The sequence below is a fragment of the Symphalangus syndactylus genome, chromosome 5 (genome assembly GCF_028878055.3).
Source record: "Symphalangus syndactylus isolate Jambi chromosome 5, NHGRI_mSymSyn1-v2.1_pri, whole genome shotgun sequence".
NCBI lineage: Eukaryota > Metazoa > Chordata > Mammalia > Primates > Hylobatidae > Symphalangus > Symphalangus syndactylus.
The window spans coordinates 143,850,252-143,874,123 of NC_072427.2; the positions used below are offsets into that span (position 1 = coordinate 143,850,252).

A 23,872-nucleotide genomic window follows, 5' to 3' on the forward strand; every position below is an offset into this window, starting at 1 on the left:
AAACCTGCCTTTCCCCAGGGTAGTTTTGAGTGTCAAATATGATAACTTGTGTTCAAGCACTAGCGAACTCCAATGTCACTGAGAGTAGCAACTCCACTTTCTTGCCCATCTGCCTCCAGGTAAGGGCGTGTGACAGCTGGGCAGGATGCATCTGATGGCTCCATTAGGGTTAACTGTTGGAGCGCCTCTGCCCAGACCGAAGCCTGGCAGGTGATTTCAGGGGGCGTCTGGACCACGACTCCTGAATGCCCAGTGCACTGGGAGTAGCAGAGGCTGTGCACAGTCTGAGATTCTGGGGAATCTTTTCCTTCTCAAGCTGAGAATTGATAATCAAAGCATGCCAAACATTCGGTATTATATGCAACTTGTAAAATCCTAAATAGTCTTGTCCAATTGTCCCTTTGCTCTTAGGTTTTGAGGCATTTATCTTGGAATTTTATCTGCCAGTTTAGAAATCTTTAGCTGGTCGGGCTTAATTCTGGGGGCAGTCTGTATTTCTGGGAAGGCGGGAGAAAAACAACAATCTCAGTTTTGAATTGGCGTTTTAATATCCTTCACCAGATCCACGCTGAAAGCCGGTGTAAACAGCGTTCAAAATATCGTCCTCCCAAAAAAAGGATGCTGAAACCGATTTCTAACCCCGAAGACGGAGCTGATCACTACGCAACGGGATCCGCCGTGGCTCCCCGCGCGTGCACCGCGGCTGGGCAGTCACAGGTGGCTGGGGGCGAGAGACCGGAGCCCCACCTGGCCCCGCCGGCGGCGGCCGCACAAAGAGCGGGGAAGACGGCTGCCCGGCCGAGCCGCAGAAAGTAGTCCCGACCACGCCGGGTCCAATGTTGTTCGACGTCGCCTCACGCCCTCCGCGGGGAGGACCGAAGCGGCCTGTCCGGGAAAGAATCCTGCTGGAATGCGCCACCGGGAGGAGGCCTTCCCTCCCAGTTCGCCTCTGCTAGCCGAGAACCTCTCCCAGGGTCTCAGGCAGAGGCCGTGCGTGCGGTTGCTGACTCCTTTCCCTGGCCGTACAGGAGGCAGTGCCGGGGGAGGGGGCTCGTTGCGCGCAGGGACACGGCCGCGGCGGCCCTGGGAGGCGGTGCCGACCGTATCCCTGCGCCGCTGCGCGAGGCAGAGGCTGAATGAGGAGCTGCGCGGGGGAAGCGGGGCGCCGGGGGAGGAGGCGGCGGGATGGAAGCAGACGCTGGCGTCGCGCGAGCCCGGGGCCGAGCGGCGCGGTAGAGAGGGCGGCGGCGGCGCGCGCGGAACCTTGACGTGCCCCTTTCTTTCTTCTCTCGCTGGGAAGCTGGGAAGCATGAGCGTGCAGCCTTGCCGCTGCGGCGGCCGCCCCGGCTCCTCGCCTCCCCCTCTTCTGGCCACCCCTCGCCGGTGAGAGAAGAGAACGCGAGAAGGGAAGATGGGGGCCGTCCTGAGGAGCCTCCTGGCCTGCAGCTTCTGTGTGCTCCTGAGAGGTGGGAAGAGTGGGGGCATTGGAAAGTTGGTGGGGTTCGGGGGGAGGTGGCCTTGTTGTATGTGTCTAGGGGGAGGGGACGGACGGAGGGAGGGAGAAGGGGAGAGGAGCGGAGAGAGGCCTGGTCGTGGGGAGGGGGAGAGAAAGGGGCCCGGGAGCAGGGGCTGCGCGCACCGCCCGGCCACAATGCGGACCTGGCCTGGCTTCCCAGACCTTCCCCGGACACATCGGAGCTTCGATCCCGGCTGCTGGTCTTAGGGAACCCTTGGCACCCCATGCTGTCGGGATGACTGAGTGTCTGTGTGCCTCTCTGTGCCTGGGGTCTCCCAGGGAAAAGGGTCTTTGTACGTATTTTGGCTTTTAAAATGTTTGAGTCCGAGATGCTTTAAGGTTGGCCTTATCCATCGAAGCCCCCCCCCACCCACTCCCCACTCCGTTTCTGTGTCTCTTAGGTGAACTTTTAAAGCCCTCTTGCTATTTTTTCCAGGCCTTGTTACAGGTAATGATTGGCTTCCGTTTGGGATATAATGATCCTGGGTGAGAGCGCAGTTGGAAAGTGACTCCGGGGTTATAGGTCGAGCTTTTCAGCATTGGGAGCCTTCTGAGCTTCAGCCCATAATAAAATAAAACATTGCCCTTGTAACCTCTGGTATTCACGGCTTGCCCCTATTTTCGGAGTATGCAAGTGTACAGTTGGCATTAAGTAGGGAAATTTATCCTCGTGTGAAGAGGAGCCGGTCCTGGGACCAAAATGATAATTTGCTCCGCACCCCTGGGGACTGCTTGGCACTTTGGTAAATTGCATAGGCTGTTCGAGATAATTTGCTCTGGGAATCGCTTGAATTCGATGGCACTATGATGTTTTGAATTGGACTGCAAAGCTGACACATGCTCTGTGACTTTTGTGACAGTTCACAAAGATTTTTGACTGGCCCGTCGGCAGCTCTTCTCAAACTACATAGTGTTGAACTTGAGATGGCAGTGATGGCTGTGGAGCATTTACCAGCAGAGGAATTTAAGTACTGCTCGATACGGTGGCTTGTAGTTTTGGTTTGTTAAAGTTCTCACTGGCGTTCATGATAAGTTCTTTTCAGGCGTGTGACCGCTGGTCGCCGGAGATTTTTAGGTGTTAACAAGCTAAACTTTTGTTAAGTTCTCCAAACTAATTGAAGTTTACAGAACACTAATAGTAACTAATAGTCTGTGACAGGTGTATATTTTTGTGTGTACCGCGTATATGTATTTTGGATGAGAATGACTGACTTTTTTTTTTGGAGGAGGAGAAATGCTTTCTTCAGTTACTCTGTAGTAATGCAGCATTGTGTTTGCATGTTATATTACTTATACTTGATACTCTAAGCATATTACAAAGTTTTCCCACATGTAAACCCTAGAAAAGGTAGTGCCCATTAGATTTTTGTGGCAGAAATTTTAATGAAGTGTTATGTACTGGAGAGGTTTCATAAGTATATACTTATTTTATTATGGCATACTCTATTGAAAGGGATTTTGCTGTAGCTGTTAGAAACAACTATATTTGACATAAGAATATGTATATATTTTAAGACAAGGTTAATAGGGTTGACAAATATGAGAACCAGCTGATTGGTTAGAGTCGTGGGGAAACTTACAACTTGGGATGTTTCTGGTTGTCTAGTTGTATTTGTTGGAGAAGTGTGTGATGTAAATGCCGTTTGTTTAACACCAGCTTTGAGACCAGAGCTGGGTTTGTTCATTATTGGAATTTAGATAGGTTGCACTTGTTTATGTAACAGGACCTGGAAGAGGTAATAGTTTAAATTGTCTCGTTTCCACTAGCAAAGTTTTCAGAAGTGGAGCTCTTCGTTTTCAATGTGGCAAAATATGGTGTAAGGTGGTCTTCTAATATGTAACAGTACTGTACTTAGCTGTGAGTACATATTATTTGAAGTAAAACTGCCTTTTGATGTAAAAGATTTTTGTTCATAATTTAGAATTAATTCATCCTTTGAGAATGTCATCTTTTGTTATAGTAAAGATATTTAGTCAACCTTGGGCTCCAAGGAGAAAAATCTGATTGATTTGTTGCATTTAGGTCATTTTTTTCCCCCACAAAGAATTGGAGCTTTAACATTGGCTGGGTGTGACGGGGTATGTGAGAGTCTGGGAGACCTTCTGTCCTGTAGCCCTGTTGAATTGGTAGCAGAAAGCCAGGGAATACTGTTAGTGCTGTGACCCTATCTCTATCATCACGACAAGGTATAAAGGAAAGATTTGGGGATTTCAATATTAAAATCTTGGATTTAAAGCCCAAGCATCACAACTTCATAACTTTGTGGTTCTGGTCTAGTCCACTTCTCTAGGTCACAGTTGCTTTACTGGTATTGTGGATAATGATACCTGACTGGTTTGCGGGGTTATTGGGTGTTTTAAATGAAATAATAGGAAGTGCCTTGTTAATGTTACTTGTTGCTATAATTTTTGCTTGTTCAGGGACATATCCTCACATGCTTTCATGATTTGAGATTTAATTTGTATAACGTTCACAATTTTTTTTTTTTTTAAAGAGACAAAGTCTTGCTTCATCACCGAGTCAGCTCATTGCAGTCTGAAAGTCTTGCGCTTAAGTGATCCTCCTGCTTCATCCTCCCAAAGCTCTGAACTATAGGCACGTGCCACTATGCCCCAATTTTTTGTAGATATGGGGTTGGTGTGGGGGTGTCTTGATATGTTGCCCAGGTTGGTCTCCAACTCCTGGCCTCAAGTGATCCTCTCAAAGTGCTGGGATTACAGGTGTGAGCCACCATGCTTGGCCAGGTGGCCAGGTTCACGAATTTCTTTTTTTTTTTTTGGAGGTAGGGTCTTGCTCTTTTGCCTAGGCTGGAGTGCAGTGGCATGATCGCTGCTCACTGCAGCCTGGACCTCCTGTGTTCATGTGATCTTCCCACCTCAGCCTCCCAAGTAGCTGGGACCACAGTTGTGTGCCGTAACACTTGGCTAACTTTTAAATTTTTATAGAGCCAGGGTCTTGCTATGTTGCCCAGGATGGTCTTAAACTCCGGGGCTCAAGTGATCCTCCCACCTCCGCCTCTCAGAGTTCTAGGATTACAGGTGCAGATTCACACATTCTTTTTTTTTTTTTTTTTTTTGAGACGGATTCTTGCTCTGTTGCCCAGGCTGGAGTACATTGGTGTGATCTCGGCTCACTGCAAGCTCTGCCTGCCGGGTTCACGCCTTTCTCCTGCCTCAGCCTCCCGAGTAGCTGGAATTACAGGCATGCACCACCATGCCCTGCTAATTTTTTTTTTTTTTTGTATTTTTAGTAGAGATGGGGTTTCTCCTTGTTGGTCAGGCTGGTCTCGAACTCCTGACCTCAGGTGATCCGCCCACCTCGGCCTCCCAGAGTGCTGGGATTACAGGTGTGAGCCACCACGCCCTGCCCAGATTCACACATTGTTAAAAATGAAAGGGATCTTGGTCATTTGAGCCTCACCAGTTTATTTGTAAGTGGGGAAACTCAGATTCAGAGGTACTGTAATTTAATAAAGGTAGGTTAATTAAAGATGGGGCAGGGATTTATTATTCATTCTTTTAGCAAATACGTATGGAATACCTCCTATATATCAGCCTCTGGTACTGATGGTGAGTGAAACAATGTGTTTCCTAATCTAATGGGCCTCACAGTTTAGGTTGCCATCCTTACCATTTTCGTAGTTCCATTCGGGTACTGATGAGAAAAAATAATATCTGATTTTCTACTGGAAGTATTTTTGATAAGAATGTAGGTTTTGGAATACCATCGGTGTGTGTAATCTGTGAAATAGTATTTCTTAGCTTGCTTTTTTTTTTTTTTTTGAGACGGAGTCTCGCTCTGTCGCTCAGGCTGAAGTGCAGTGGTGTGATCTTGGCTCACTGCAATCTCTGCCTCCTTGGTTCAAGCAATTCTCCTGTCTCAGCCTCCTGAGTAGCTGAGACTACAGGCGCCTGCCACCACGCCTGACTAATTTTTGTGTTTTTGTATTTTTTTTTGTTTTTGAGACGGTGTCTCACCCTGTTGCCCAGGCTAGAGTGCAGTGGCATGATTTCAGCTCACTGCAACCTCTGCCTCCTGGGTTCAAGCAATTCGCCTGTTTCAGCCTCCTGAGTAGGTGGGACCACAGGCGCACACCACCATGCCCGGATAATTTTTATGTTTTTAGTAGAGACGGGGTTTCACCATATTGGTCAGGCTGATCTTGAGCTCCTGACCTCAAGTTATCCACCCGCCTTGACCTCCCAAAGTGCTGGGATTACAGGTGTGAGCCACTGTGCCCGGCCTAATTTTTGTATTTTTAGTAGAGATGGGGTTTCACCATATTGGTCAGGCTGGTCTCGAACTCCTGACTTCAGGTGATCCACCCACCTCTGCCTCCCAAAGTGAGCCACCGCGCCTGGCCTTTGTAGCTGTTTTTGAGGAGGCTTGTTATATAAAAATTCTTTGTTACTTTTTTTTTTTGTTTTGGTGGGCTGGTGGTAAATGTTGGAACAAACCACTGATGTTTTGCATCTTGTATTTCTGTAGAAGTGATCCTTTTCTTCCTTTAAAATCAGGTGTTATAAAGTCTTAGGGAAGTAGAACAAATTTTGGAGTGGGAATCATGAGAATTAAGTTATGGTTCTAAATTTGCTGTGTAACCTTGAGTAATCTCTGTACACTTTATTTGGAGATTAGAATTCATGTTAACACATTAAGGGTTCTGAAAAGTCCTGAGGTAAAGAGACCTGTTTTAACTTTGTTTAACCTATTATTTTCCAAACTTGTCATGTATTACATGGATATTTGATGACAATTTCATATAGTTAATTTGATACTGTCATTCCTGTTTACTTACCTGGCTTCAGGTTTGCTCATTTGGCTAAATAATAATTTGTCTGGTTATTAAATTTTAAGGTTTTAGCTTGTTGTTATCAGAAGGGCTAATAGTGATTTCCTGTGGTTCCTTTTTTTTTTTTTTTGAGACGGAGTCTCGCTCTGTCGCCCAGGCTGAAGTGCAGCAGCGTGATCTCAGCTCACTGCAAGCTCCGCCTCCCGGGTTCATGCCATTCTCCTGCCTCAGCCTATAGGCGCCCACCACCACGCCCGATTACTTTTTTGTATTTTTAGTAGAGATGGGGTTTCACCGTGTTAGCCAGGATGGTCTCGATCTCCTGATCTCGTGATCCGCCAGCCTCGCCCTCCCAAAGTGCTGGGATTACAGGCGTGAGCCACCGCGCCTGGCCATGGTTCAATTTTTAAGAGATTTTTTTCTTTGCTTTAATTGGAAGTTTTTCCATTCGCTGTACTGAACTACTGTGTCCTTATATATGCTTTGGCTATCAGAAAGGACTTTTAAATATCAAAGGAGATTCTGGGAAGGGATATATTAATGGAAAATATTTTATGAGAACATATATTTTTTGTTTAAATATTTTGAGCATACTGGAAAAACAATGTTTAGTGCTATTTAGGCCGTGGGTAACTACTCTGAGAAAGATCATTTTCATCATAGAAATTCTATTGAAAGTTTATATTTAGAGAAGATTATATAGAAGGTACTATAGCAGAAAGACATGGCTTGTTGTTAAACAGGCCGAGTTAAACTCTTCTCCACTTTGTGTTCCTTTGGACAAGTTATTTCCTTTCATGTTAGGTGAGGATATAACTTACAAGACTTCTGTGAGAACTGATGAAATGTTTGTAAAGGGGTAGTACAACGCACAGTCAATAGTAGACATTGAATAAATGGTTGCTATTATTAAGATGGCCAAATTAAAAGAAACATTATACTCTGGAAAGATTGGTAAAACATTTTAAGTGTCGCTATGTACTGGGCACTGTTTTTGGCAGTTGATAGTTTTAGGCCAGTGGTTTTGGAATTTTTTTTGATTCTTCTGCAACTGAAATAAAAGCTCCATGAAATACTTTTACTTATGACAATTTCTGTTTTGTTTGATATAAAACGGAATGACACTTACTAAATTTTTTTTCTTTTGAGACAGAGTCTTGCTCAGTCGCCCAGGCTGGAGTGCAGTGGTGCAATCTCGCTCACTGCAAGCCCCGCCTCCCGGGTTCACGCCATTCTCCTGCCTCAGCCTCCCGAGTAGCTGGGACTACAGGCGCCCGCCAACACGCCCGGCTAATTTTTTTTGTATTTTTAGTAGAGATGGGGTTTCACCATGTTAGCCAGGTTGGTCTCCATCTCCTGACCTGGTGATCCACCCACCTCGGCTTCCCAAAGTGCTGGGATTACAGGCGTGAGCCACCGCGCCTGGCCTAAATTTATTTTCTAAAGGATTGCAGCCTTAACTATTTTAGGTGATGATTATTATAAATAAGCTACAGAACAGACAGTTCAAATGTTTGTGATACTTATTAAAGAGTTAAGTATGGGCAAAATAATTTTATCAAGACATCTAATTGAGAAATTGCATTATTTCTTTACAACAATTATTCAGTTGGTGGATTTCTTTCTGCAGGATGGCTGAATGCTATACTGAGTTTCTGCATTGCATGTTTTCACTTTGGATAAGGGTGTTTATCTTCTGTAAAGTAAGCCTCACTTCAGCGAATAAAACACTGTTTTATATGAGTAACTTTGAAATTTAGTCAAATATACAGACTAGGCAATCTAAGAACAGGCTGTTTGCTCTTAAAATTATTTATTTTAAAATACAATTTGTCAGTACATAAATACAAGGAAACAAGGTTATTTGGTATTATTAACATATGCTTTTGTTTCTCAAGCTGTTCGTGTTTGTGGCAGTGAGTATTCTCACTAAAGGTTCAAGCTGTTCGGGTGTGAGGCTAGAAAAATTTAAAATGTGCTTGGACTCTTTGGTGAAAATTATTGATACTTTGATGCTGTGATCCTTTTAGCGGTATCATAACTTGTAGTTTCTGTGATATCTTGCTTGGAAGGACCTCGTATAAGTGCTTAAATATTTTGGAACTAATTTCAGGAGGAGATTGGGGATGCAAAATGAAATTATATTTTTAGGCAGAAAACTACATTAAGTTATGTAAGTTATTAACACCAGGCCTAAAGTTATTGATGAGACTCTCAATAAAAATAACATGACCAGCAGTAGTCTTTTTTTTTTTTTTTGAGATGGATCATGGCATGATCTTGGCTCACTGTGACCTCTGCCTCCTGGGTTCAAGTGATTCTCCTGTCTCAGCCTCCCAAGTAGCTGGGATTACAGGTGCCCACTATCACGCCTACCTAATTTTTGTGTTTTTAGTAGAGATGGGGTTTCACCATGTTGGCCAGGCTGGTCTCGAACTCCTGACCTCAGGTGATCCACCAGCTTTGGCCTTCCAAAGTGCTGGGCTTACAGGTGTGAGCCGCTGCGCACGGCTGTCATTTTTTTTTTTTTCCCCAAGAAAATAGTCACCCAAATATTGGAAACCTACCTTTATCAAATTATATTTGTTTGACCAGAAGGCTATTTTCTCTAATGGTCTTAGTCATTGTTTTATCATTACTAGACCCAAACTACAAGTAAAGGACTACAAGGGATAGGAGTCTTCCTCACTATTGACTAGCTTTATTGGTACGTGTAATTTAAGTACTGTATATCCATATATCCAGTTTAAAGATACTATATTTTGCAAGTCTGAGAAAGGTGACGAGTGAACTTCGTTACCATGGATTCTTAGCTGTACATTATATTGTCTTTATTTGTAACCTTCTAGATTTATGCTAATGCAGAAATAGCTCTTTGATGAAAAGTTTTTGAAGAATAGATGTTTTCCCCTTTATATGCACCATGTACCAGAGGTTTGCACATACTGAGCACAGTAAATTTTATATTTAAAGTAATAAAAAAAGATGTGAATTTTTATGACATTTATTTGGAACACCATTTTGTATTTTGACTCAGTCGTTCATTAGCTATAGTTAAATTATAAATTTGTAACGATTACAAAGATTTCTTAGTCTGGGTCACGGTGGCTCACACCTGTAATCCCATCTCTGGGAGGCCAAGGCGAGAGGATCACTTGAAGTCAGGAGTTCAAGACCAGCCTGGGAAACATAGCAAGACCTTCATCTCTATAAAAAATTAAAAAATTATCTGGTCACGATGGCACATGCCTGTAGTTTCAGCTGCTTAGAAGGCTGAGGCAGGAGGATCACTTGAGCCCAGGAACTCAAGGCTACAGTGAGCCATGATCATGCCACTGCACTCCATATCACAGACAAAACCCTGTCTTTCAAAATAAATAAAGATTTCTTAGCACAGATTAGATATGTAAATAGACTACTAAAAAATAAGCATATTCATATCTGAGATTGAATTCGAGGTGTGGACTATGTAACGTGTTTTCCGGTTTTAGGGTATAACTTGCACTAATACAATTAGTTTTTTTTTTTTTTTTTTTGAGACAGGGTCTCACTGTGTTTCCTAGGCTGGAGTGTGGTGTGATGCTATCACGGCTCACTGCACATGCTATCCCATGCTATCACACTCACTATAGGCACGTGCTACCATGCCTGCCTCATTTTTGATTTTTTTTTTTTTTTTTGTACAGACAGGGTCTTACTGTGTTGCTCAGACTGGTCTCGAATTCCTGGGCTCAAGTGATCCTCCTGCCTTGGTTTCCCAAAGTGCTGCGATTACAGGCATGAGCCACCATGCCTGGCCTCAAGTACTTTTTTTTTTTTTTTTTTTTTTTATTATACTTTAGGGTTTTAGGGTACATGTGCACAATGTGCAGGTTTGTTACATATGTATCCATGTGCCATGTTGATTTCCTGCACCCATTAACTCGTCATTTAGCATTAGGTGTATCTCCTAATGCTGTCCCTCCCCCCTCCCCCCAACCCACAACAGTCCCCGGAGCGTGATGTTCCCCTTCCTGTGTCCATGAGTTCTCATTGTTCAATTCCCACCTATGAGTGAGAACATGCGGTGTTTGGTTTTTTGTCCTTGCGATAGTTTACTGAGAATGATGTTTTCCAGTTTCATCCGTGTCCCTACAAGGACACGAACTCATCATTTTTTATGGCTGCATAGTATTCCATGGTGTATATGTGCCACATTTTCTTAATCCAGTCTATCGTTGTTGGACATTTGGGTTGGTTCCAACTCTTTGCTATTGTGAATAGTGCCGCAATAAACATACGTGTGCATGTGTCTTTATAGCAGCATGATTTATAGTCCTTTGGGTATATACCCAGTAATGGGATGGCTGGGTCAAACGGTATTTCTAGTTCTAGATCCCTGAGGAATCGCCACACTGACTTCCACAATGGTTGAACTAGTTTACAGTCCCACCAACAGTGTAAAAGTGTTCCTATTTCTCCACATCCTCTCCAGCACCTGTTGTTTCCTGATTTTTTAATGATGGCCATTCTAACTGGTGTGAGATGGTATCTCACTGTGGTTTTGATTTGCATTTCTCTGATGGCCAGTGATGAGGAGCATTTCTTCATGTGTTTTTTGGCTGCATAAATGTCTTCTTTTGAGAAGTGTCTATTCATGTCCTCTGCCCACTTTTTGATGGGGTTGTTTGTTTTTTTCTTGTAAATTTGTTTGAGTTCATTGTAGATTCTGGATATTAGCCCTTTGTCAGATGAGTAGGTTGCAAAAATTTTCTCCCATTCTGTAGGTTGCCTGTTCACTCTGATGATAGTTTCTTTTGCTGTGCAGAAGCTCTTTAGTTTAATGAGATCCCATTTGTCGATTTTGGCTTTTGTTGCCATTGCTTTTGGTGTTTTAGACATGAAGTCCTTGCCCACGCCTATGTCCTGAATGGTATTGCCTAGGTTTTCTTGTAGGATTTTAATGGTTTTAGGTCTAACATATAAGTATTTAATCCATCTTGAATTAATTTTTGTATAAGGTGTAAGGAAGGGATCCAGTTTCAGCTTTCTACATATGGCTAGCCAGTTTTCCCAGCACCATTTATTAAATAGGGAATCCTTTCCCCATTTCTTGTTTTTGTCAGGTTTGTCAAAGATCAGATAGTTGTAGCTATGCGGCATCATTTCTGAGGGCTCTGTTCTGTTCCATTGATCTATGTCTCTGTTGTGGTACCAGTACCATGCTGTTTTGGTTACTGTAGCCTTGTAGTATAGTTTAAAGTCAGGTAGCGTGATGCCTCCAGCTTTGTTCTTTTGGCTTAGGATTGACTTGGCGATGCGGGCTCTTTTTTGGTTCCATATGAACTTTAAAGTAGTTTTTTCCAATTCTGTGAAGAAAGTCATTGGTAGCTTGATGGGGATGGCATTGAATCTATAAATTACCTTGGGCAGTATGGCCATTTTCACGATATTGATTCTTCCAACCCATGAGCATGGAATGTTCTTCCATTTGTTTGTATCCTCTTTTATTTCATTGAGCAGTGGTTTGTAGTTCTCATTGAAGAGGTCCTTCACATCCCTTGTAAGTTGGATTCCTAGGTATTTTATTCTCTTTGAAGCAATTGTGAATGGGAGTTCACTCATCATTTGGCTCTCTGTTTGTCTGTTATTGGTGTACAAGAATGCTTGTGATTTTTGTACATTAATTTTGTATCCTGAGACTTTGCTGAAGTTGCTAATCAGCTTAAGGAGATTTTGGGCTGAGACAATGGGGTTTTCTAGATATACAATCATGTCCTCTGCAAACAGGGACAATTTGACTTCCTCTTTTCCCAATTGAATACCCTTTATTTCCTTCTCCTGCCTGATTGCTCTGGCCAGAACTTCCAGCACTATGTTGAATAGGAGCGGTGAGAGAGGGCATCCCTGTCTTGTGCCAGTTTTCAGAGGGAATGCTTCCAGTTTTTGCCCATTCAGTATGATATTGGCTGTGGGTTTGTTGTAGATAGCTCTTATTATTTTGAGATACGTCCCATCAATACCTAATTTATTGAGAGTTTTTAGCATGAAGCGTTGTTGAATTTTGTCAAAGGCCTTTTCTGCATCTATTGAGATAATCATGTGGTTTTTGTCTTTGGTTCTGTTTATATGCTGGATTACATTTATTGATTTGCGTATGTTGAACCAGCCTTGCATCCCAGGGATGAAGCCCACTTGATCATGGTGGATAAGCTTTTTGATGTGCTGCTGGATTTGGTTTGCCAGTATTTTATTGAGGATTTTTGCATCAATGTTCATCAAGGATATTGGTCTGAAATTCTCTTTTTTGGTTATGTCTCTGCCAGGTTTTGGTATCAGGACGATGCTGGCTTCGTAAAATGTGTTAGGGAGGATTCCTTCTTTTTCTATCGATTGGAATAGTTTCAGAAGGAATGGTACCAGTTCCTCCTTGTACCTCTGGTAGAATTCAGCTGTGAATCCATCAGGTCCTGGACTCTTTTTGGTTGGTAAGCTATTGATTATTGCCACAATTTCAGAAGCTGTTATTGGTCTATTCAGAGATTCAACTTCTTCCTGGTTTAGTCTTGGGAGGGTGTATTTGTCGAGGAATTTATCCATTTCTTCTAGATTTTCTAGTTTATTTGCATAGAGGTGTTTGTAGTATTCTCTGATGGTAGATTGTATTTCTGTGGGATCGGTGGTGATATCCCCTTTTTCGTTTTTTATTGCATCTATTTGATTCTTCTTTTCTTCTTTATTAGTCTTGCTAGCGGTCCATCAATTTTGTTGATCTTTTCAAAAAACCAGCTCCTGGATTCATTAATTTTTTGAAGGGTTTTTTGTGTCTCTATTTCCTTCAGTTCTGCTCTGATTTTAGTTATTTCTAGCCTTCTGCTAGCTTCTGAATGTGTTTGCTCTTGCTTTTCTAGTTCTTTTAATTGTGATGTTAGGGTGTCAATTTTGGATCTTTCCTGCTTTCTCTTGTGGGCATTTAGTGCTATAAATTTCCCTCTACACACTGCTTTGAACGTGTCCCAGAGATTCTGGTATGTTGTGTCTTTGTTCTCGTTGGTTTCAAAGAACATCTTTATTTCTGCCTTCATTTCATTATGTACCCAATAGTCATTCAGGAGCAGGTTGTTCAGTTTCCATGTAGTTGAGCGGTTTTGAGTGAGTTTCTTAATCCTGAGTTCTAGTTTGATTGCACTGTGGTCTGAGAGACAGTTTGTTATAATCTCTGTTCTTTTACATTTGCTGAGAAGAGCTTTACTTCCAACTATGTGGTCAATTTTGGAATAGGTGTGGTGTGGTGCTGAAAAAAATGTATATTCTGTTGATTTGGGGTGGAGAGTTCTGTAGATGTCTATTAGGTCCACTTTATGTAGAGCTGAGTTCAATTCCTGAATATCCTTGTTAACTTTCTGTCTCGTTGATCTGTCTAATGCTGACAGTGGGGTGTTAAAATCTCCCATTATTATTGTGTGGGAGTTTAAGTCCCTTTGTAGGTCACTGAGAACTTGCTTTATGAATCTGGGTGCTCCTGTGTTGGGTGCATATATATTTAGGATAGTTAGCTCTTCTTGTTGAATTGATCCCTTTACCATTATGTAATGGCCTTCTTTGTCTCTTTTGATCTTTGTTGGTTTAAAGTCTATTTTATCAGAGACTAGGATTGCAACCCCTGCCTTTTTTTGTTTTCCAGTTGCTTGATAGATCTTCCTCCATACCTTTATTTTGAGTCTATGTGTGTCTCTGCACGTGAGATGGGTTTCCTGAATACAGCACACTGATGGGTCCTGACTCCTTATCCAGTTTGCCAGTCTGTGTCTTTTGATTGGAGCATTTAGCCCATTTACATTTAACGTGAATATTGTTATGTGTGAATCTGATCCTGTCATTATGATGTTAGTTGGTTATTTTGCTCGTTAGTTGCTATAGTTTCTTCCTAGCCTCGATGGTCTTTACAATTTGGCATGTTTTTGCAGGGGCTGGTACCGGTTGTTCCTTTCCATGTTTAGTGCTTCCTTCAGGAGCTCTTTTAGGGCAGGCCTGGTGGTGACAAAATCACTCAGCGTTTGCTTGTCTGTAAAGTATTTTATTTCTCCTTCACTTATGAAGCTTAGTTTGGCGGGATAGGAAATTCTGGGTTGAAAATTCTTTTCTTTAAGAATGTTGAATATCGGCCCCCACTCTCTTCTGGCTTGTAGAGTTTCTGCTGAGAGATCAGCTGTTAGTCTGATGGGCTTCCCTTTGTGGGTAACCCGACCTTTCTCTCTGGCTGCCCTTAACATTTTTTCCTTCATTTCAACTTTGGTGAATCTGACAATTATGTGTCTTGGAGTTGCCCTTCTCGAGGAGTATCTTTGTGGCGTTCTCTGTATTTCCTGAATCTGAATGCTGGCCTGCCTTGCTAGATTGGGGAAGTTCTCCTGGATAATATCTTGCAGAGTGTTTTCCAACTTGGTTCCATTCTCCCCATCATTTTCAGGTACACCAATCAGACGTAGGTTTGGTCTTTTCACATAGTCCCAAATTTCTTGGAGGCTTTGTTCATTTCTTTTTATTCTTTTTTCTCTAAACTTCCCTTCTCTCTTCATTTCATTCATTTCATCTTCCATCAGCGATACCCTTTCTTCCAGTTGATCGCATCTGCTACTGAGGCTTCTGCATTCTTCGCGTAGTTCTCGAAACTTGGCTTTCAGCTCCATCATCTCCTTTAAGCCCTTCTCTCCATTGGTTATTCTAGTTATCCATTCTTCTAATTTTTTTTCGAAGTTTTTAACTTCTTTGCTATTGTTTTGAATTTCCTCTCGTAGCTCAGAGTAGTTTGATCGTCTGAAGCCTTCTTCTCTCAACTCATCAAAGTCATCCTCCATCCAGCTTTGTTCCATTGCTGGTGAGGAACTGCGTTCCTTTGGAGGAGGAGAGGTGCTCTGTTTTTTAGAGTTTCCAGTTTTTTTGGTCTGTTTTTTCCCCATCTTTGTGGTTTTGTCTACTTTTTGTCTTCGATGATGATGATGTACAGATGGGTTTTTGGTGTGGATGTCCTTTCTGTTTGTTAATTTTCCTTCTACCAGACAAGACCCTCAGCTGCAGGTCTGTTGGAGTTTACTAGAGGTCCACTCCAGACCCTGTTTTGCTGGGTGTCAGCACCGGTGGCTGCAGAACAGCGGATTTTCGTGAGACCACAAATTCAGCTGTCTGATAGTTCCTCTGAAAGTTTTGTCTCAGAGGAGTACCTGGTTGAATGAGGTGTCAGTCTGTCCCTACTGTGGGGGTGCCTCCCAGTTAGGCTGCTCAGGGGTGAGGGAGCCACTTTAGGAGGCAGTCCAGTCTGTCCGTTCTCAGATCTCCAGCTGCGTGCTGGGAGAACCACTACTCTCTTGAAAGCTGTCAGTCAGACAGGGACATTTAAGTCTGTGGAGGTTCTTGCTGGGTTTTTGTTTGTCTGTGTCCTGCCCCCAGAGGTGGAGCCTACAGAGGCAGGCGGGCCTCCTTGAGCTGTGGTGGGCTCCACCCAGTTCGAGCTTCCTGGCTGCTTGTTTACCTAAGCAAGCCTGGGCAATGGCGGGCGCCCCTCCCCCAGCCTCGTTGCCGCCTTGCAGCGTGATCTCAGACTGCTGTGCTAGCAATCAGCAAGACTCTGTGGGCATAGGACCCTCCGAGCCAGGTGCGGGACACAATCTCCCAGTGTGCCGTTTTCCAGGCCCGTTGGAAAAGCGCAGTATTAGGACGGGACTGACCCGATATTCCAGGTGCCGTCTGTTTCCCCTTTCTTTGACTAGGAAAGGGAACTCCCTGACCCCTTGGGCTTCCCGAGTGAGGCAATGCCTCGCCCTGCTTCGGCTCACGCACAGTGCGCTTCACCGACTGTCCTGAACCCACTGTTAGGCACTCCCTAGTGAGATGAAACCGGTACCTCAAGCAGAAATGCAGAAATCACCCGTCTTCTGTGTCGCTGGGGCTGGGAGCTGGAGACCGGAGCTGTTCCTATTCGGCCATCTTGGCTCCACCCCCCTCAAGTACTTTTTTCTTTCTTTTCTTCTTTTTTTTTTCATTAAGCCCCTTCTATCAAGTACTTTTTTTTTTTCCTTTGAGACGGAGTCTTGCTTTGTCACCCAGGCTGGAGTGCAGTGGCGTGATCTCAGCTCACTGCAAGTTCTGCCTCCCAGATTCACGCCATTCTCCTGCCTCAGCCTCCCAAGTAGCTGGGACTATAGGCGCACGCCACCACGCCCGGCTAATTTTTTTTGTATTTCTTTTAGTAGAGACGGGATTTTACTGTGTTAGCCAGGATGGTCTGATCTCCTGACCTTGTGATCCGCCCGTCTCGGCCTCCCAAAGTGCTGGGATTACAGATGTGAGCCACCGCACCCAGCCTGTCAAGTACTTTTTTAAACCAAGTTTTTTGGAGATATAATTCACATACAGTAAAAATCTCCATTTTACAATGTCTAATTCAGTGGCTTCTAGTATACTCACAGGGTTGTAAAACATCACCACTATCTCATTCCAGAACGCTTGTCATCCCCTGCTCCCGCAAAACCCATACACTTCCCATTTCTCCCTTCCCTCAGCCTCTGGTAACCATGAATTTACTTTCTGTCTCTATGGATTTGCTTACTCTGAATATTTCATATAAAGGGAATAAAATATGTGGCCTTTTGTGTCTAGCTTCTATCACTTAGCACATTTTCAAGGTTCATTCATGTTGCGTGTGTCAGTACTTCATTCCTTTTAATGGCTGAGTAATCCATTGTATGGATATATTAAATACTTTCAAATGAGTATGGGTTTGATTATTGGAGTCTTTACCTTGAGAAATTATTTCTGAATCTCAGCTTTTGATATGTTAAAAAATATCTGTTTTTTTTTTTAAACAGTCTTGCTTCAAGCAAGCAGGAGTGCAGTGGCACAATCTCTGCTCACTGCAACCTCTGCCTCCTGGGTTCAAGTGATTCTCATGCCTCAGCCTCCTGAGTAGCTGGGACTACAGGCATGTGTCACCGTGCTGGCTAATTTTTGTATTTTTAGTAGAGAAGGGGTTTGGCTATGTTGGTCAGGCTGGTCTTGACCTCCAGTGATCTGCCCGCCTCGGCCTCCCAAAGTGCTGGGATTACAGGCATGAGCCACCACTCTGGCCTATGTTTGTTTGTTTGTTTGTTTTGAGCTGGTGTCTCTGTCACCCAGGCTGGAGTGCAGTGGTGCGATCATTGCTCACTGCAGCCTGGACCTTCCCAGGCTCCGGTGATCTTCCCAACTAAGTTTTTGTATTTTTTGTAGTGATGGGGTTTCACCATGTTGCTCAGGCTGGCCTTGAACTCCTGGGCTCGGTGATCCACCTGCCTCTGCCTCCCAGAGTGCTGGGATTACAGGCGTGAGCTACTGCGCCTGGCCTAAAAAATACTTTAAGTTCCTGTTTTTCTGCTGGAGAAGCACTAAGTAGTTCACCAGTATCTCATGTTTCTGAATAGCCCTGTCAATCGTCCTGTCGCAGTTAAATCTTTTTACTAAATTCATATCTAGAGTAAGAAAATAGAAGAGGTATTAGAAATTACCTGAGCCAACTCCTTTGTTTTATAAATCAGAAAGATGAATGACTAAGGCCAGATTGTTTGTACTCTGGACAGTAATTTTTCATGCAGGACTTTCTGTATGCACCTAATTTTACCTGGGCCTTCTTGTGGTTTTGAAAGAGATGCTGATGACTTTGATAGAGGGAAATACATATTAATGTAAATTTTGGCATTTGCAAATAGGTAGTTTGTCACAGTACTTATACTGTAAATAAAGCTGAGGCCAGGGTGCAGTGGCTCACACCTGTAATCCTAGCACTTTGGAAGGCCATGGCAGAGGATCGCTTGAGCTTAGGAGTTTGAGACCAGCCTGGACAACACAGTGAAACCTCATCTCTACAAAAAAATACAAAAAAATTGGCCAGGCATGGTGGTGCCTATAATCCCAGCTACTTGAGAGGCTGAGGAGGGAGAATTGCTTGAACCTGGTAGGTGGAGGTTGCAGTGAGACGAGATTGCACCACTGCACTCCAGCCTGGATGACAGAGTGAGACTCTGTCTCAAAAAAAAAAAAGTGACCAAACCCAAAAGCAAAAACAAAACTAGAGTTAGGTAAGGAGAGACTTTATTTGAAAGGATTTTTGCAGTAGAAGGATGTGCTTACTACAGGATCTGCAACACACTTCAAAATCAAACCAAAACAGGCTTTTCTTTTATAGAAAGGAGAAATAAGCAGGGCTAGCAGGAACTTTGTGGGAATGTGGGCCAAATAGGTAGGGGTGAGCAGATTGCATGACCAGGACTATTTAACTGCAAAGCATTTTTTTTTTTTTTTTTTTCTGCTGTCAGCCGATGGTCAGAATGAGGGAAGAAGTTGTGCATCTACTTTCTTAAGCTTAGGGCAAGCCAAAGTTTAGGAATTTGTGGGGAGAAGAGAATCCTGACTAAAGTTTATTCAAGCCAAGTCAATGAGTAAGTAATGGGCAATTGTGATGTGCACTGGTCAGTCTCCCTGCTGTTTAAAACAAAATCAGTCACTGTTGACAATGGAATAAGAGTCATTGAGAAGTTGATCTCATTAGATTTGGCCTGATTATTTACATAGGTGTAGCAAGAATAGTAATTTATCATATAATAGGTCTTTTAATATTGCCTTGCTGAAAGTTTTTTTAAGGAATCTGATTGGACTTTAAAATGCCTCTTGAGACTATAAAGGTAAGTCAAGAACTGACCATCAGGTTTCACTTGCAATACCTATAAATTTGGGTGAATTCTTGTCTTGAAGTTCCCAAAATATTCTAGGATTTTTGAGCCTGCCGGGAAGTGATCTTGCTTAATTCACCTGCAAGGCTGGGAACTCTGTAAGCCAGTTACCAGGCCAGTTTTCCTAAGAGGACTGTAGGGGTTGCTTCATAAAGTGAACTGTAACTTAAAAGTGTTTGGTCATACCTGATTAAATGAATATTTTCAAATGTGGCATTCCAGTCAAAGCCTTGGTTGCATAAGTAATGTTTCCAGCTAGGAGGCAGACTCATTGAACCTCTGCAAATAACTATATTGCCATGAAAATAAAAATAATAAGAGTTTTTGAATTCTGGAGGAGTAAGACGGGGGAGAAAAAGATAAGTGTTTATTTTGGTTTACAAAAGCATAGTCTCTCCTTAAATTGTTGTGAGTTATAGATAGCTTCAGAGAAAAGAGAAAGGGGTTCCTTATATCCAGAAAATAGGACACTAAGGCATCAGCAATGTTTTAAACGAAACCCATAATCATCCTTCATCAGTTTATTCAGTCCTATGTAATTAATTCTCGTTCTGCTGGATCTGTGTTAGCAGTCTCACGAACCCATCTGTTTCTCTACTAGCTGTTTGGAAATCCTGACTCAGTCCACTGGTGTGGTCTCAGAGTTATTTAAGTGATGCCATCAGAAGTTTGTGTTCAGGTTACCTGGCATAGTCGCTTTTCTTTTTCTTTCTTTTTTTTTTTTTGAGACAGAGTCACACTCTGTCACTCAGGATGGAGTGCAGTGGCACAATCTTGACTCACTGCGGCCTTGACCTCCTGGGCTCAAGTGATCCTCCCATCTCAGCCTCCCTAGTAGCTGCGACCACAGGTGTGTGCCATCATGCCCAGCTAATTTTGTATTTTTTTGTAGAGAAGGGGTTTTGCCAAGTTGCCCAGGTTGGTCTCAAACTCTTGGGCTCCAGTGATATGCCCACCTCAGCTTCCCAAAGTGTGGGGATTAGAGGCGTGAGCCACCACACCTGGCCCATAGCCCTTTTTTTATTGAAGACAAGTACAGTCTGGCCTGTAGCTGATTTGCAAGTGCTTTCAGGGAAGCATTAGAGTAAAACAGAAAACTATCTGTAGATGACAAAAGACTTAAAATGCTGATGATTAAACTATTACTGATAATCTTAAAAGTGAAAGATCTCCTATTGCAAGGACAAAAAACCAAACACTGCATGTCTCACTCATAGGTAGGAATTGAACAATGAGAACACTTGGACACAGGAAAGGGAACTTCATACCGGGGTCTGTTGTGGGGTGGGGGGATGGGGGAGGGATAGCATTAGGAGATATACCTCATGTAAGTGACAAGTTAATGGGTGCAGCACACCAACATGGCACATGTATACATATGTAACAAACCTGCACATTGTGCACATGTACCCTAGAACTTAAAGTATAATAATAATAAAAAAGAAAAGTGAAAGATCTTATAAAAATTTGTTAGAAAAGATAATGAAATTGACAAGGAAGTTTGATTTTTGTGACACGCAAACTAAAATCAAATCAACCCAAAAAAGCGTTAGACAAAAGCATATCTATAAGCATAATGATTAACCTTATTTTATTATTATTTTTTGAGACAGAGTCTCGCTGTGTCGCCCAGGTTGGAGTTCAGTGGCGCAATCTTGGCTCACTGCAACCTCTGCCTTCTGGGTTCCAGTGATTCTCCTGCCTCAGCCTCCTGGGTAGCTGGGATTACAGGCACGCGCCACCATACCCTGCTAATTTTTATATTTTTAGTAGAGACAGGGTTTCGCCATGTTGGCCAGGCTGGTCTCAAACTCCTCATCTCAGGTGATCAACCTGCATCAGCCCCCCAAAGTGCTAGGATTAAGGTGTGAGCCACCGTGTCCAGCCGATTAACCTTATTTTAAAGAAGAGTGGCTAGTACATGTCATTTATGAATATAGATGAATATATTCATTGCAGAGAGAAAATCTAAAGACGTATAATCCTAAGATGTAATGGACCATGAATATGTCAAGAGTATATCAAGAATGTCTATCTATATATATATAGAGAGAGAGAGAGAGAGAGAGAAGATCAAGAATGTATCAAGATTATCAAGGAAAAAGATTTAGCAGTCTGGAGTAGGTCGTTAACTTCTATATAATATCATTCCATAAATAAATGACGTGAATTCTTAACTGAGAACCATCAGCCAACCTAGAAGATATTATATTCAAATTAAAGAAGTCAAATTATGACCAAGTTAACACTGAGGAAAAAAAATCCCTAAAATTATCACTGATGACATTATACTGTTTTCTAATACCAGGCAAAGCAGCACCAGAACTCTGATTAATAGACATGGACAATGAGGGCACTGATGAATTTCTAGGAGCTTTATGCCTTCATAGAACTTCTAAAATATCCCTATTCATAACATTTTACCTATACAAATTTAACTTAGGGAGGGCAAGCCTCTCTTGCTTTGACAGTGCTTTCCATATGACCCATACGTTTGATCAAATAAACTATTATTTTTTAACATCTCTCTTTTACAAGGTAAAGGAAATTTTGATTTTCTAGGGCCCCTTAGGGGAAATCTCAAAGACAGTTGTTGGTACAAAAGGCATCATTTAGGAGGTTTGAACATTTGATTAAATAGGATCATGGGCCACTGTGGAAAAAAATACTTGGCTACATATTTAACCAAAAGTGACCGGAAAAAAAAAAAAGATTTTAGTTCAGTGTGGTGGCCCATGCCTATAATCTCAGTGCTTTGGGAGGCCAAGATGGGAGGATCACTTGAGGCCAGGAGTTTGAGACCAGCCTGGGCAACATGGTGGGATCCTGTCTCTACAAAAATTAGCTGGGCAAAAGATTTCATGCCTATAGTCCTAGCTCCTCAGGAGGCTGAGGCAGGAGGATCGTTTGAGCCCAGGAGTTTGAGGCTGCAATGAGCTATGATTGTGCTGCTGCAATGAGCCATGATTGTGCCACTATACTCCAGCCTGGACAACAGGGTGAGACCCTGTCTCTTAAAAAAAATATTGAAAAAAGTAAGCATGGGAAGTAACACGATGGTGAAGAACCTTACCCTTTCAAGGGTGTGAATACAGTTTTAAGTAATTAAGGACATGATAAAGTCAGCATTAAGCACAGGAAATTCTGGTAAGACACAGAATCTTTGCCTTCTGTGAAGATTATTCAGAAGGCGAAGGAAAACCTTTAATAACCTCTTTATTAAAAGCAGACTAGTGGGCGGGGAGCCGTGGCTCACGCCTGTAATTCCAGCACTTTGGGAGGTCGAGGTGGGTGGATCACGAAGTCAGCAGATCCAGACCATCGTGGCTAACATGGTGAAACCCCGTCTCTACTAAAAAAATGCAAAAAAATTAGCCGTGCATGGTGGCGGGCGTCCGTAGTCCCAGCTACTCTGGAGGCTGAGGCAGGAGAATGGCGTGAACCAGGGAGGCGGTGCTTGCAGTGAGCTAAGATCCCACCACTGCCCTCCAGCCTGGGTGACAGAGCGAGACTCCATCTCAAAAAAAAACAAAAAACAAAAAGACTAATAACTGAAGAAAATCCGTCATTTTAACAGAGAAAACTAAAATCTAGTTTACATAACTATAATATTTGATAAGCACTTAAAAACATCTTACAAATAAACCCATCAAATCTTAGCCGGCTTTGGCTGGGCACAGTGGCTCACGCCTGTAATCTCAGCACTTTGGAGGCCGAGGTGGGCGAATCACTTGAGGTCAGCAGTTCAAGACCAGCCTGGCTAACATGGCAAAACCCTGTCTCTACTAAAAATACAAAACAATTAGCTGGGTGTGGTGGTGGGCCCCTGTAATCCCACCTACTTGGGAGGCTGAGGCAGGAGAATCACTTGAACCTGGGAGGTGGAGGTTACATTAAGCCCAGATTGTACCACTGCACTCCAGCCTGGGTGACAGAGCGAAACTCCATCTTGAAACACGAAGAAGAAAAAAAAAGTCAAGCCAGGTGCGTTGGCTCACGTCTGTTACCCCAGCACTTTGGGAGGCCGAGGTGGGTGGATCATTTGAAGTTAGGAGTTCGAGACCAGCCTGGCCAACATGGTGAAACCTGCCGCTACTAAAAATACAAAAATTAGCTGGGTGTGGTGTTGGGTGCCTGTAGTCCCAGCTACTTGGGAGGCTGAGGCAGGAGAATCTCTTGAACCAGGGAGTCGGAGGTTGCAGTGAGCCGAGATTACGCCACTGCACTCCAGCCTGGGTGACAGAGTGAGACTTCGTCTCAAAACAAAATCCCCAAAATATTAGTAAATATGTATATGATATTTCTGTGTGCAGTGAACTGTAGTAGGCATTGGTGATAAAATTAGTTATAAGGTATGGTTCTTGTTTCCAAGGGCTGAGATCCTAGAGGTAGGAAGTATGCTTAAAAAAAAAAAACAACAGCTAATATCATGTAAGTACTAAAGACTAAGGATTAAAAGAAGTAAAGCTGAGTCAATTAGAAAGGGTTACAGAGTAGGTAAGGTTTGACTCTGGCTTTGAAGGACTTGCATGCTGGGAGAAAAAGAGAAGTATGGAGTAGGTAGGAAAATGAATACTCTGCGATGATGGGTGTGATGTACTCCCAATTTACGTGTTTTGAAACCTGTTTGTATGATGCAGAGACTATAAAAGATTAATTTAGAGACCTAGGTAGAAGTCATGGTGGAAGGCTGAGGTATTGAGGCATTATGTAAATTTAGGCAAGGGGAATCAGAATGGCTTTTGAGTTGGCTAAAGTGAAAGTATTAGAAGTAGAAAAGGAAAAGGGAAAATATTGAGATAAATTACTATTAGGATATTTTA

The 23,872-nt window shown here is 42.9% G+C and overlaps 1 protein-coding gene across 8 annotated transcripts in view; it reads left to right on the forward strand.

The window, feature by feature from the left end:
* Positions 1-1,101: 1,101 nt before the first annotated feature.
* Positions 1,102-23,872, forward strand: part of LRP6 (LDL receptor related protein 6) — a 162,809-nt gene continuing 140,038 nt past the window's right edge. For all 8 annotated transcript variants that reach the window (XM_055280615.2, XM_055280616.2, XM_055280617.2 and 5 more), the window contains exon 1: positions 1,102-1,466. In XM_055280615.2, the coding sequence (XP_055136590.1) occupies positions 1,412-1,466 (55 nt within the window). In that variant the 5' untranslated portion in view covers positions 1,102-1,411. The remainder of the gene's footprint in view (positions 1,467-23,872) is intronic.